The sequence below is a fragment of the Buteo buteo genome, chromosome 1 (genome assembly GCF_964188355.1).
Source record: "Buteo buteo chromosome 1, bButBut1.hap1.1, whole genome shotgun sequence".
Lineage (NCBI taxonomy): Eukaryota > Metazoa > Chordata > Aves > Accipitriformes > Accipitridae > Buteo > Buteo buteo.
This window is the reverse complement of record NC_134171.1, coordinates 13,301,049-13,316,214: the sequence shown is the minus strand read 5'-3', so window position 1 is coordinate 13,316,214 and position 15,166 is coordinate 13,301,049. Positions and strand designations below refer to the sequence as shown.

Here is a 15,166-nt window from a genome sequence, read left to right as displayed (position 1 = left end):
TTTTTATGATTGAGGATCGTATTCATATTAGTTTTGATTACTGGATGGCTTCCCTGTCCCTTTGTCATTGATATGAGACTAAAATTTTCTGAGAATGAGTGGTATGATTTGAGCAAACACAAACTAAACCCCAGCTTGTTGTTTTCCTACAGACTCCAACCTGGCTGTTAGCCTTAACCTAATCTGTATCTAAGTACTTTTTCCCAGGCCTGCCTCTAATCATAATTCCTTTTTGTTATTCTTCTTTTATAATGTTAATAAGTTATACTTGGCATAGCAAAAAAAATATTGTCAGTGTGAAACTTTCTGCTGTGAATCATTAAATTCCTGAAACTTTGAATGCTTTGGAAAACAGCACAAAGAGCTATCCTTTAAGTGCTTATCTGCAGTACTATATGCCTATTGAATTTATAAAATGAACTTGTAAGAGTATTCCTAACAAAAACAAATTTTGCTTTGCAGAAGGCCATGGATTTTTGTATGAAACTTTTGGGATCAGGCCTCAGTTTTCTTGGCACATTGATCCTTTTGGAGCTTCAGCTACAACACCAACTCTTTTTTCTCTGGCTGGTTTTGATGCTCATCTTATTTCTCGGATTGATTATGATCTGAAGGCTGACATGCAGAAAAACAAGGTGAAAATACCCTTAGGAATGGAACCCATTGCCAGCCTCTACTTACAGTAATCTAAACCATGACATTAAGATAAGCATCTCTCTGATCTGTGTAAGAAAATGTACATATTTCTTCTCTAAAAGTGACATGCTGATTGCATGTGGTCATGGTGAAATACATTGAATCATAACCATGCAATATGGTCACGTAATGTCTTCATGACTTCTGGCCAAGGATAATGTATAGTCTAGCCTGAAGAAGACACAAAACACAGGCAGTTAGGCGAGGTGTAAGCTGACATTGAATTAGGAGTGTTGGAACTGGAAGCATCTAGAATGGGTTTCAGCTTCCCCTGAGAAAATCTTAGATATGTTGGGTTTAATAGAGACTGTTTTAAAGTGTAGTGTGTATGTTTGGGCACAATGGTTGTCACGCTCAGAACACTTATTTGTGCCTGTAAAAATGATAATACTAGGTCAGTTAGGGTGGCAGCTAATCATTGTTTTGCTGAGCTCAGTTTTTGTTTCATGTTCTGCCTTCTCTCACACAGTGTCCCATACAGAGTAAATGTTTTTCTTTTCACATCACAATGTTGGATCCTGATCTGTTATCAGTTTTACACGCTAAATTATGTGAAAATAAGGGGCATTCTCTAGTATGAGGTGGGCATTAGGCAGTTTTTATGATTCCTGGGTGAAATTCAAGCATCTCTGAAAAAGAACAGAATTTCTCTTGAATTTGGTGAAGACAGGACCTACCACCTTATGTTTGCAGTGAGTTGTGATACTTCCTTTCTAAAATCTTTTATGAGCTTTTGACAATCTTTTTTCATCTAATTTTTTTTTCTGGCACTTGACAGTCTGGAGGCTTCCAAAACTGTAAAAATTCTGTTCCAGTTGATTAAACATTGATTCCCACTGACTATAGTGCAATCCAGACTACATCTGGGTCTTTCCTAGCTTAGAGGTGTTCAACATCCACTGAACCAAGTGAGGTGTAATTCCTGTGAAAAGCTAGGCTTACATCTGGATTTTAGCAGTATGCTGGCAGTGTGCTGCCTCCTCTACTTCTCCATCAATTCAAACAGAAAGGGGCAATACTATAACCTCCTATATATAGTATGTGGTCTTCCTTGGGTTGCTGTTGGCTGGTCTTAAGTAAAAGCACTTAAAATATTACAAGTGGTGGAAAGGAAGATGGGTACTCTGAAGTCTTAAGTTGTTAATGATGGTATTTCTGCTCTTGTCATCAAGGGTAACGGTTTCTTACCTTTTTTGTTTTCCAGAAGCTTCAGTTTGTATGGCAGGGCTCTCCTTCCTTATCTGAAAGACAGGAGATCTTCACCCATGTTATGGATCAGTACAGCTACTGTACCCCATCGCAAATACCTTTTTCAAACAGGTCTGAAGATTTCCCAAATAAGCATAAATATTTATCACTTCTGAGAGTTCATGTTGTTGGAGTTCAAGCATTTTCTTTGACTGTTTCCTTTCAACAGTATTCTACTGCTTTCTTCTGATCTGCAGTAGGTCTAGGAGATGTCTAGAGTCTGTAAATCTGAGTCGGGTTTATTAAGCAACCCCAGCTACCCACCATAATACATGATGTTTGCTCAGTACCTAACAACTAAATGCTCAAAAGTGACACTTACTACTGACAGGCATTAAAAAGACTTCAAAATATTGATAAAACTTTAAAAATAATGTTTTCTAGCACCAGGAGGCTTGGAACACAGGTACTGCTTTCATCTACATATGTATATCATGTCAGTCCTTATCAAAAAAATACAGAATAAAAATGTGAAAAAAATCAATTGCTATAAACAGAAAATGTCCAAACCAGGACTGGGGTTTTGTTTCTCTGTCTGGAAAGTTAAGATTTAAAAACTCCAGGATACTCAGTATGGACCTGGCTATTGCTAATTGATTTTCTATGTGACATTTTCAACATTATATTTGGCTGAGATTGTGTATAAACTAAAGCAACTAAAATTTTCCATTTACTTTGTGAAAAAAATCTGAGAACTTCTGAAAACTTTATTTTGCTTGCTGGCTTATCCAATAAAATACCCTTTGTAAACAAAGTCTACTTGGGGGAACATCCTTATTGTTACAGAGCTTGTTGTTTTGTCCAATGATTCCTTTATTCTGTGCGAGCAAGCAGCAGGGACTTGGAAAGTTGCACAGTGCAAAAAGAAAACTGGACAACCTTTCCCCTACCTCCACCCCCAAATAAACACTGAAACCTAAATACTAGCAACGAATATAAACTGAATTTTTTTTGCATCTTATTCCATGTGTCTGCATTTTATCCCAGCACATTTTGATGTGTTTTTCCCAGTTGAATAAATCCTGTTTAGCCTATTGCATTCTCCTTCTACTTAGATCAGGATTTTATTGGAATGGAATTGCAGCTTTCCCAGATCCACCAAAAGATGGTGTTTATCCAAACATGAGTCTCCCTGTTACAGATACTAACATCCATCTGTATGCAAAAACCATGGTGGCAAACATTAAGGAGAGAGCAGCCTGGTTCCGAACAAGTGATGTTTTATGGCCATGGGTAAGTGCATGATCAGTATTTGCTTTAGAAGTGGCAAGTACAGTATGGACAGTAGGTAGATGGTACTTTGCTACAGTATGTACTGTAAAAATGCAGATACTAACCATATGTCAGTAAAGTGATTTTCTCATAAGTGGGGTCCAAATGTCTGATTAGTAATGATTTTTAAAAACTAGCACTTCCTTGTACAGTCTGCCAGCTGTCTACCAAGTCTTCCACCCTACTTAATATAGAAAGAAATGTGACAAAATTGTAAAGATAACCTCTTGTGAAACTATATATTGCAATTTTGCTTCCTTTTTTCTCTCCTTGTTTTGTCTATTTAAATAATCTTTTTACATAACTGCTTGGCACACCATAACTCTATATTAACAAAAATGATAGCATTACAAGAAAACGTGTTACACATTAGGTAGACGAGGTCTTTTTCTAACTGATGTGTAATCATTTTTTTTATACAGTCTTTGTATTTTAGTTAGAAACATAAGCATATGCCAGCTTGGTCATCCACTTTCTTCAGCAATATGCTGTGTTGATTACATTCTACATGTACACATAGCACTGATAATGCTCTCGCTATTTTGAAGTCCTTAGAAAAGAATAACTTTGCCTAAACTGAATGTACAGTCTGTATTTTAATTTTGATGGACACTTTGGGTCTCATAATTACAATATTAAAGGATGATGTGTGTTCTTGAGGTGGCTATTTCACCACAAAAGAGAGCAAACATTTTCTGATTGATGCAGCTTTGAGTCACTGATTTGTTTTTCTCCTGTGCTTGTGACACTGTTGCTTGTATTGATTTTTTTATTTTTTTTATTATTTTTTTTTCAGAGGTTGAGGGGAGAAGTGGGATATAATATTCTGTAGTAGTCCTATAGTGAAAGTTATGCTGGAATGGGGAGGAGGGAGTCTTGAATAGTACAAATAAATTCCAAATGTCTAGATCCAAACCTGCAGTTTTGCAGTAATGTAAGAAAATTTCAGTCTCTGACTTCCTGATTTGTGTGCTTGTGATAATAAGCTTTAAACAAAGTAATAAAAGTTTGTTACTCATTCATAGTTCTATGTAAATAGGTAAACAGATATACAGATACCTCTATAGCTAAGTTTGCTATTTTTTCATGAGTACAAATAGTTTGGAGTAATTGGATGTGGGGGGGGGGGGGTCCCTTCAGTTAAAAAATCGGGAAATACACGCTTTCCCATTTAAGGTCAGACCTCACATCTAGACTATTGGCACTTTTGTGATGACTTATGCGGACAAACCAGCGTTCATTCATGATCTGAAGGACATAGTTGTGCAGGAGGACGCACTGGACTGTGGGCAGTGTAAAAGTTCAAACCTGCTTCCCTAGAGGCCATAGCAGCAGATGTAGGAGGGGGCATGGAATTGTCTTAAGGGTCGGAACTGATCCTTGAGATGTTTTTTGGCCTGTGTGGTTGAACTAACTGTACAGTAATGTAAAGCGTTCCTGTGCAAAGTTTTGTTCAGATAGTGAGTGGATGTGATGACCACAGCAGGTTCTCCTGGATATCCTTGTTCTACAGCGCTAGGAAGAGCTTCCTTATTTTCTGCGGAGTGGGAGAAATGCAGTGTGAAAAGAAACAAAGGTCATCTTTCCAGGCATGCATGCATGCATTTTCCAATTGCTACCATGAAATTTCATGCTCTTGCACAGTATGGTGTGTCAACACCCTTCTCCCTGTCTGTAATGCTGGTTGGTTATCAGCTGATCTGTGTGAGTAACCTTACCCATTTTTGACATTTTATAACAAATAACTTTTATATGGGGAGTCAAGATCAAAACATTTGACATAGACCTAGTGTTAAAAAAGATCCTTCTAAATTATGTGACCCAAAGTCATTTCACTGTTCTGTTTCTGGAATTTCAGGGCTGTGACAAACAGTTCTTCAATGCATCTGTTCAGTACTCCAACATGGACCTGTTGTTGGATTATATTAACAAGCATTCTGATGAGTTTGGAGTGACTGTCCAGTATGCTACTGTTGGTGATTACTTCCAAGCAATTTATAGCAGAAATGTTACATGGGAAATTCGGGACTCTCAAGACTTTCTTCCATATTCAACAGGTAATTAAGTTCACAACTGCATAATGTCTGCCTCAAATGTACATATTTAAAATTTTAATAAAGGGAAATTAAGAAAATGAGAAGTAAAGTAAGAGGAAAAACACCATCTCCTTATAACATTTATTTACACTACCAGGTGTCATCAAATAGACAAGTTGATCACAACTTAGTGGTATAGGAAAGATGATAGGGCAGTGGTTGGCAGTGGTTGGCAATGGTTCTTTGGAACCATTGGAAGCAATGGGTGGAGGAAGAGACCCTGAAACAAAGAGTATAGAAATAGGCAAACTTGGCAAGAAATCTAACTTGAGGTTTTTGTTTTGCTGTCTTTGAATAACACTAGAGTGCAAAGGAAAGCTAAGCACAAGGTATATTCATGTATGTAATGTCATCCACATTTTTTTAATGGCCTGAAGAAATGTATAGATACTGCACTAATCAGGTTCTGTTACAGTGAAAACAGTGAGCAATGAGGTAAACCTGTAGGCCTAGGCCACCTGGCTGAAATTCAGTAAGATGTTTCAGTGGATGGATGAAGGAAAAAAAGACTGCAAAGCATGTAACACACTGCGAATTGGTTAGCAGACAGCAGTGATAGCAAAGGTGCCTTGCAGGGGTGTACCAGCTCAGCTAACACGAGTGTCTCGTGTGACATTGGAGGGGTCCTGTCTGAACTCTCTAAAGCTGAGATCCTAGGACTCATTCTGCTTCTCATATAGATTTTGACAATTTCTTTCATGTTTGGACATTTAACTTGGAATTCATTCTTTTCTCTGCCTCCCACAGGTTAGCATGCACAAATAAGCTGTAGTTTCCTAGGTATTCTGCAGTATTAGATGTGCATGTTACACCTCTCCTCCTCTTCCCCAAAAATGAGCTGTAGTAAGGACACAGTGCTCCAGGATCCAGGGAACTGAAAAAAAAACCTGATAAACTGAAAGATAACTAGAAACAGATGGATGCATGGCCAAATAGAGCCATGTCCCGTTGTTACTATTTAAAAGAACTGGATTATGCATAGATTAGATCAGAGATGGAAAATGCAACATGGGGTAATCTATGAATGTCTGAAGGAGAAGCGAGGCAGGTAACCAAGGGACCAAGGCAAGCTCTTAGGGTACTTCTTTATTAGTACAGTGGAATAGGAGTGCTCAAAGTGAAACAGTTGGTACTGAGGATTTGATGTCCATACTCTACGTAATTCCAGGTACATTGGGTATAATCTGGTCATATGGACTGAATGCCCATTAATGCTTGTTACATACCATCAGGAATCCAGTGTGTAAGCTCCAAAATGAATCTTTGAGATAGATAGATAGATAAAAGAAAGCATACTAGATAAGGATGACTGGTAGATTCATTCCAAAAGCATGTTCCTGGTCCAAACAAAACATTAATGTCAATGAGCCCCTAAAGTCTCTTGTAGCTCTAGGAGAAAGTCTTGTCTTTGTCATTGAAGAAAACAGTTTTAAATTTGAGGGGGCGGGGGGGGAATTGTGTTATAACTGAAGTCTCAAAAAGTAAAAATAGTGCCTGTATTTCTGAAATTTCATAGTATGATGTGACACAAGTTCATTGCAGCTGCTTGTTGCTTGCTTGCTTCTTACTTGCTGCACTACCTTAGCTCTTCAAGCAGAGCTGAGAAGTACTGGGAAGATATGAAAGAAGGCATGCCATACCCAACATCCCTTAAATCCTTTCCCCAGTAAATTTACCCTTTTAGGCCTCATATGGAAGTACGCAGAGAGAAGGTACGACTAAATACTCAGTTTCTAGATTCATTAATTTTTTTCATTTCCTGAATTATCATTAAAATATCATTGATATCCTTAAAATACCTGTCCTAGTTTCAGCTGGGATAGAGTTAACTGTCTTCCTAGTAGCTGGTGCTATGTTTTGAGTTCAGTATGCGAAGAATGTTGATAACACTGATGTTTTCAGTTGTTGCTAAGTAGTGTTTAGACTAATGTCAAGGATTTTTCAGCTTCTCATGCCCAGCCAGCAAGAAAGCTGGAGGGGCACAAGAAGTTGGCACAGGACACAGCCAGGGCACCTGACCTAAACTGGCCAACGGTGTATTCCGTACCATGGGATGTCCCATCCAGTATAGGAACTGGGAAGTAGGGGCAGGGAATCGCCGCTGGGGGACTAGCTGAGTGTTGGTCGGTGGGTGGTGAGCAATTGCACTGCACATCATTTGTACATTCCAATCCTTTCATTATTGCTGTTGTCATTTTATTAATGTTATCATTATTAGTTTCTTCTTTTCTGTTCTATTAAACCATTCTTATCTCAACCCGCAGGTTTTGCTTGTTTTTCCCGATTTTCTCCCCTATCCCACTGGGTGGGGGGGAGTGAGTGAGTGGCTGCGTATTGCTTAGTTGCTGGCTGGGGTTAAACCATGACAATACCTTTCCATATAACTGTAGCTACCACTACTTCATCACATTTTTTGGCACTGTGGATGTATATCTCGGACTATTACAACCCAAATTTAACTTATACATCCAATATTCTGTAATATGTCTGTTTACTTTTAAATTAATAAAAATAACCATTGCTTCCTCTGAATCACTGCATGGACTAATTCCTTACTTACTCACGTCCCTCTAGGGATCATGTCATATCTAACAACTTGCTGAGAAGTGCACTGCCAGTTTTAAATGCTAATATCCTTTTACATCTGAGCTCTTACCTGTATCTTTTGGCATAATTTACGGGCAGTAGTCGATTGCCATTCACTTGCATAATAGCAGCACCTTCGATGTTCCAGGTGGGTGCCCACACATAGATGCAATTTCTTCCCCAAATGGCTGACTGTGCCTTGCAATTGCAGTGTAGATTTGAGTGCACTTTCTCCCACATACTATCTTGCTTCTTGATGATTAATCCTCTCTTTCTTTCTATGCCATTTTATTATGAGTCACTTATTGGGCTCAGTGTCACTTCTGACATATGCCTTGGAAACTCAAATTTTAAGTCCCAGATAAGTATTTCCTTTTTCTACTCTACGTTCATTGTACTGTGCTAGTATGCATATGTGACTCTTCTGCTTCTAGCCTTGAAAACTGAAATGAATTTCATTCTGTTTGAACTTCTAGCATTTTTCAGGCCAAAAAGAATTTGTCCTGAAGTTTTTGAGCAAAAGATCCCATTTTCTAATTGTTGCCTTTGATCCTAAGCTGATAGGAGATTGTTATGGTTGCATATATGCACTTTATAAAGCACTATCTGCAACTTCTTTCTGAAAAAACTATCAGTGGTATATTTAAAAAAAAAAAATCCCCCAAAAACAAAAACAAAAAAACCAACCACTAAGTAGGTGTTTGGAGGTTTTAAAAACAAATACTTGTTTTCCTAGTTTATGGAGTACTGGAACATACTAGCATGAAGTAACTGTTGAAATACTTCTCATTGACCACTTGAGGGCATCTTTTGATGTAGTTTGGAGTCACGTTATCACATCACTGTTTCTACTCCATTTTGAGGGAATGAAATTTAAGATAAATCCCTCTGACTGAAAGGGGGGAATATAGAGAGCTTGTATCAAGCAGTAAACAAGGATTATAATCCACTTTCTTTATTAGCATACACAATATGCTTCAGAGAAACTTCGAAAGTTGTGTGCAGATCCACAAAGAAGAAATTTCTGCAAACATAGGTTAACTTAGTTGATAAACAGCTTTGTTCAACACTCATGTTACTAGGACTGTATGAAAGATTGTAGTTTTCCAAAATGCATGTTTGTGGCTGTGTTTCTTTGTAGGGCTTATAACTATTACATTTGATGGCTGGTGTGTAAACCAACAGCAGGTTTCATATAAGAAGCTGTACAGTAGTAGTCTAATAAGTAACAAACAAATGATAACTGAAATCGTATTTTGACATGTATTGGATCTGTTCAACTTTTAACAGAGCCATTTCAAGCATGGACTGGGTTTTATACTTCTCGGAGCACATTAAAAGGAATTGCAAGGCGAGCAAGTTCACTGCTTTACGCTGGAGAGTCCTTTTTCACACAGTATGTCCGGAAACACCCAACAAGTTCTATTTGCAAATGTGGAGCCTTAAAGCAACTTCAGAGCCTTAGATGGGCAGTTTCAGAGGTAAAGATTGATTTATTTTTCAATTTGCATGAAAATGTTTATTGCCCAAAGGCAAAGCTTTGCTTAAGTGTCTTGAGGTTGCTTTTATGTTTTTAGAAAAAAGTTTCCCCTTTAGCAAGTCACAAGCAAAAATAAAGCAATTTTTCAAAAAAAATCTTGAAACATCACTTCAGCTCCTTAGCCATGCATTCAAGACAAGGTTACTGGCAAATGTTTTCTTCAGCTGGTAAAAGATTATGTGATTTCAAACTTTGCACATGAAATTCCTTTTCTTAATGTTAGTTTTGTTATTTACAAAATGGTTTTTAAAAATAAAATAAACAAAAACTGAACTAACTGAAAACTACTGATAATCTCTACTTCTGCAAATTAGAAGAAGGACAAATTTGTTTCTTCAAAGTTCAGCAGCTAAGCGATCAGCCTCATACCAGTAACCATTTACAGGCCTCATTGCTTTTGCTGGTAATAAATATTTTGTCAGCTAAGTTATTGACCAGATCTTAGTAGTAAATGAAAAACCTGTCTTATTATGGTATTTTTGGTGCATTCTTGGTTTTGGTAACCTGTATTTTTTTTTTCCTCTAAGTATGTAACTTTGGTAACTTCTAAATATTGAGAGAAATATGTATAGAGGGAAATCTGTGTGCACCTTGTCTTTGCCCGTTTCATTCTATATATAGCAGTTTGGAGTAGGCAAAATGTGAATCTATGAATATAGCTGTAATACCTTATTATTTTAAGTTATATGTCTAAAGGTTAGTGGACCATGTTAATACAAATGCAAACCTGAAGTTGTCATCCTGCGCATTGTGACCTTTCAAACTACTCTTAAATGTAAGGTCCAGCACCATGATGGTATAACAGGCACAGAGTCTCCCAAGGTGAAGGACATGTACATGAATAACTTGATGTATGGAGTATTCAACGTAAAGAAGCTAATGGCTTCCATAATCTTTGACATGAACAATGCGAAGAAGAAAGGAGAGGTCTATTCTTCTGTTTACAATAAAGACTCAGGAATACCAGGTACTTTTTAACACAGCTTTTCCAATTTTCAGACTAACTTAGGAAAGCTATCATGTTTTCCTCCAAAACAATCAACATAATATGTACCACCTAAGTTCTGTGAACCATGGCTGGAAAATCCTGTTTGCCTTATAAGACCTGCTAGACCTGAGGCAAACTCAGATGAATTTATGAGCTCTCGGATCTCAACCATCTGAAACCAGGACCTTTAAACTGATGTTAGGCTGAGTCCTGCCCCAGTGTATATATCAGATCTGGCTCCCAGATTCAGACCTCAACTATATAACGGAGGGAAGGGGGAGGTGCTGATCGGGGTAATTAACTAACCTTACTATGCAACATAAGATTACATGGTAAAAAGTACAGTCACAGTTAAGAAATGTTCTTGCCGTAGTGTACTACCAGCTTGTGTAAAAAATGTAATGGAATTTTTAAGGATCTAAAGACTGTACATTCCCTTTTATCTTTACTTTGGAAACTTTTTAAACTGTCAAATGTAAGAAGTGCTGTGGGCTGTGCAACAGACTGATTCGGTTTTTTACAGGGTGGTTTTTAGATTAGGCTTCTCATCTGATCTTCTGTATAACACTGTCACGGTTTAACCCCAACCAGCAACTAAGCACCATGCAGCTGCTCTCTCACTCCTGCTGCTTATTTTCACTAAATGCATTTACATTCAACTCAGGTGTCATTTTCTGAATACGCAGTCTCTCTTTATTGGGGAAAGAATAGAAGAATAAAGCAGAAGAGGCTTTTATGAAGTACTAGAAAATGTTTTCCTTTTTTCAATCATGAAGTTTTACTGTGGGGTTTTATGTTAAAATTTTGTAAGATGGTTGTACCTAGACAGATCTCAAATACTTTTTAATATCCCATTTTTAAAAATACATAGTTTTAGTGACTGATAACTTTGTTTGTGTGCACAAAGGTGCTACAGATGTTGACCAATATGTTGTTGTCTATAATCCACTGGCATGGAACATCACTACCTTTGTCACAGTTTCTGTCAGCCACTTAGCAATGAGTGTGTATGATGAACTGGGACTTCCTGTACCAGCACAGGTACTTCAGCTTTGTTTCTTTCTGTTGCTTTTCTTTCACTTGTGAGTTTTCCCTGGCTTGAACCTTACCCTGAAGACAAATATTAGTTCAAACAGGGATTTTCCTAGTCCTCCTTCAAGTGTGGTGGGTTTTTTGGTTTGGTTTGGTTTTTTTTACTTGCCTGTTCTCTCAACTAGAATTTTTTTGTCTTAATGTCCAAAAGGGCTTCCTACTCTTCTGGTGTGTTTGGTTTGTCCTTTGCATGCTTGCTGTGTGTGACCTGGCACTTCTTATCTTGCTTTTCTTTCCATAAAAAACACTGTTTCCAATAAAGCATTTTTGGTTGAAGCTCTGCCCTACAATTGACAGTCCTGTTTGTACGATTGATGGATTGCCTTGGGGAGGAGAGGAGATTTAAGAAATCTAGGTCTTATTTACAAGCCCAAAAGAAACTGGGGACAGTCAGCTGCCATATGATATATCATTCTGTCATAGCCAAGCTCCAAGACAAGGCCAGCTGTTCCCTGGAAGAGAAGAAAGTGGCCTCAAGTGAAAACCAGCACTAGCCTTTCTCAGGAGCCGCTGTTGTAGAGAGTGTGTCATCATCAATGGCTTGATAAACCTGTAGGAATGCCTCCTGCACGTAAGGCCTGAAGACGCATGACACAATTCCAAATGCTCCCCTCTGTCCCCGAGATGCCAGATCGCTCAGCAAGATCTGCCAGCTGGACACAGTTTCTGTTATCTGTGGCTTATGACTATCACTGGACATCAAGGCACATTGTAGTCAGGTATTGATACGCAACAGCTGTCTCCTCTTCCTGCACGTATACATGATGATGGCATAAGACCATACTGCCTTTATCTGGAAGCCATCAGTGTCCTGGGTTAGCCCATACTGACCATACTGCCTTTACCTGTCAGCCACTTACCTCCCAGAAGTCCAGCCATCTGAATTACTTCAGCCTTGTAAGATACAAGAAGATTGACATGTATTTAAAGCATTTATTTCAGGATTTAGGATGGCCTGAAGTCAAGCTGTAATTCTTTATTTTAAAAATACAAAGTTCTCTGTTCCAGAATTGGTCTGTACTCTCTTTTGCTAGAAGTTACCCATATATGCATGTGGATAGTCACTTGAGGCTAAATGAAATCTCTTTACCAGTAACAAGAATGTGGTTTGGGGTCTTGCAGTATGTACTGTTCAAAAGTACATTCATATCACACACTCCTTCCTTTTGAGAGAAAGTATCTTTAGCTCACGACCCTGATGTGAGTATGTGTCTGAGAGGAGTTGAGGCTTGGCAAGCGCTCTGCCGCCTTCTGTACCACATGTATAGGTGGTATAGTGAAGGGAGCGAACGGGTGTAGGCCCTGTTGAAACCACTAAGGGCAGGAGGTCTGCAGTGTGGGTAACTAGACATACGCCAGTCCACAGTGTGAAGGTACAGACAACGTGCTTTAATTTCTGGTTAGTCATAACTAACCTCTTTGTCAATGTAATCTGTACAGTATTTCTCTAGTCTCATTTTCTTGCCCCAAACCAAAAGTGGTACTAAATTATACAACATTAATGGGCAGGATATGTGTAATTGAAAGATGATTAAAAACTGTTGTTTAAGGTATTTTGATATTGAGTAACACTGGTGTTCTGTTTACTGTTCAAAAGTGTGCCACATGCTTCTAACTCCCTCTCCGTGTGCCTTGCTTAAGGTGAGGGCATGTCTGGGTGTTTTCTCCTCTTGCCACAAGTTTTCTTATACTTGCACTAGTCACCTCCTTTACGTTTCAGTCTCTTTTCTGTCATTTGACTGATTGGTTTAATTTGTGATTATTTCTGTTCATATAGACATTTTGCAATGCAATCTTAAATCAAGATCTACAATTCCATGTTCCTGTTAAAATAAGATCTAACTTTGTAATTTTCTTAGTGACCCTCTTTCCTTCACAGAAAGGCCAAGCTTAATCCAAGTTCACCAAACTCCCAATTAAAAGTGGCATGGATCTACATTATAGTTGAGAATTATAAGAATGGCATGTTTAGAAACTTATTTTTAAAGTAGTAGTTAATTTTTGTAATTTAGAGCTTACAACACATGAAGATAGTTGCCTTGCTAATTAATTTTCTGTAATGGAGCATTGTCGTGTATGTTAACATACAGGTTCAAAGCTCGGCGGAGTCCCATTCTACCTATGATCTCTATATTCTAGTTGCAATAAGTGGTTTGAGCTACAGAAAATACAGTATTAAAGCCTTGAATGGTAAGCAGTCTGCATTTATTGGAAGATCAGTCAAGTACAAACAAAAAGACATAACTCGTGCAGATCAAGAAAGTCAAAAGTTACTTCCTGTGGTTAACAACTGCTACCAAGTCTTGTTTGACCAAAACACAAATCTAATGCACAGCATTACAGAGAGGTGAGATTGTCTGCTTTGTTTTAATAATGTTTCAGAGTCTGTAAAACCCTTTGTAAAAATAAGTCCAAGGACTCTATCATGTGCCTTAATTCTGAGACTTAACTAACAAAATGTTCTTTATAATTATTCTTTTTTGTCTCCAGTTCACATGTTCTCCTTCCTACAAGAAACATCAACACTAGCCCAGTTGTGATTCCATACTATTTCTGTAATGTTGTTGCCCTGTTTAATCACGCAATCAGTCTAAGATGACATATCCCAGTATTAACTAGTAGATCAGCAGAATCTCATTGTACTTGAGAACTGAAGAGGGTTATGAATGTGTGTTTGTATTAAATAAGTAAGCACATACACTATGGCTATACAATGAGCCTTAAGTGATAAAGCAAGAGCTTTTGCTTACTAATCAGTAGTGTTTTGCAAGTCCTGCATCACTGTTTCTATGGTAGGAAACTACAAATCTTTTTGAAAGGAAACATTTAACTAAGGAAATTCTATTTAATCGGGCAAATAAAATGGAAGAACAATCAAGATCGAGGTGAGATTTGGGGTCTGCAGATTGTCTTTCTTGGCTGATGCAAATTGGCCCAATTCCTTCAGCTTCAGTGGAGCTGTGCTGGTTTTTGCCTGCTCAGGATTCAGATTGTCAGCTATGTACTGATGGAAGATTTGACCCCTTTGGCATTGGCCTAGTGACTTTCACCTTTGTGTTTTTGTTCATAATTCTGCCTCCTAGAGCAAGAACTTGTTGTCCAGTATAGTTAAAATCAGCTTTAAAAGTACAGATGTGCCTTAATTAAGAGCCCTGGAGTAAGTACTTTCTCAAAGTGCCTCTGGATCCTAACTGTTTCCAGATTCCATGAGGAATATAATAAGAAATATAATGAGGAAGAACAAAAATCTGAATTCAAATCCCATTTCTCTCCATCCTGTTCTGGCAGGCAGCAGGAGCTGGAATTCAGCATGTAGGAGAAATGGGATATTCACTTTCTTCACAAGCCTTCAGGCAAGCCCAGAATGTTTGAGTTTCAGGAACTTTGCTTTGGGGTAATAGGAAAGAGCGAGGCATCAGGTCGGAATGGGTAGAAAGGTTAAAAATATTGGGATCTTCAACTGTGAAGCCTTATAAAGTTTAGCTGCAACAGGTAGAATTTCTAGGTCCTGCCCCTGCACTAGAAATGCCCTATAACAGGACTAGTAGATAAAAGTAGATAAGTTATTTTTCCTGTTTTGCCAGCAAGGCTCCAAAAGAGCAGAGCAGGTAGCTGAGGGCAGTAACATCTTAAATTGCCTTCATATGA

The 15,166-nt window shown here is 38.1% G+C and overlaps 1 protein-coding gene across 3 annotated transcripts in view; it reads left to right on the top strand.

The window, feature by feature from the left end:
• MAN2B2 (mannosidase alpha class 2B member 2) overlaps positions 1 to 15,166 on the top strand; it is a 30,765-nt gene that overhangs the window by 9,706 nt on the left and 5,893 nt on the right. For all 3 annotated transcript variants that reach the window (XM_075022715.1, XM_075022705.1, XM_075022723.1), the window contains exons 4-11: positions 463 to 635; positions 1,901 to 2,016; positions 3,000 to 3,177; positions 5,075 to 5,273; positions 9,189 to 9,379; positions 10,219 to 10,405; positions 11,334 to 11,467; positions 13,609 to 13,865. In XM_075022715.1, the coding sequence (XP_074878816.1) occupies positions 463 to 635; positions 1,901 to 2,016; positions 3,000 to 3,177; positions 5,075 to 5,273; positions 9,189 to 9,379; positions 10,219 to 10,405; positions 11,334 to 11,467; positions 13,609 to 13,865 (1,435 nt within the window). The remainder of the gene's footprint in view (positions 1 to 462; positions 636 to 1,900; positions 2,017 to 2,999; positions 3,178 to 5,074; positions 5,274 to 9,188; positions 9,380 to 10,218; positions 10,406 to 11,333; positions 11,468 to 13,608; positions 13,866 to 15,166) is intronic.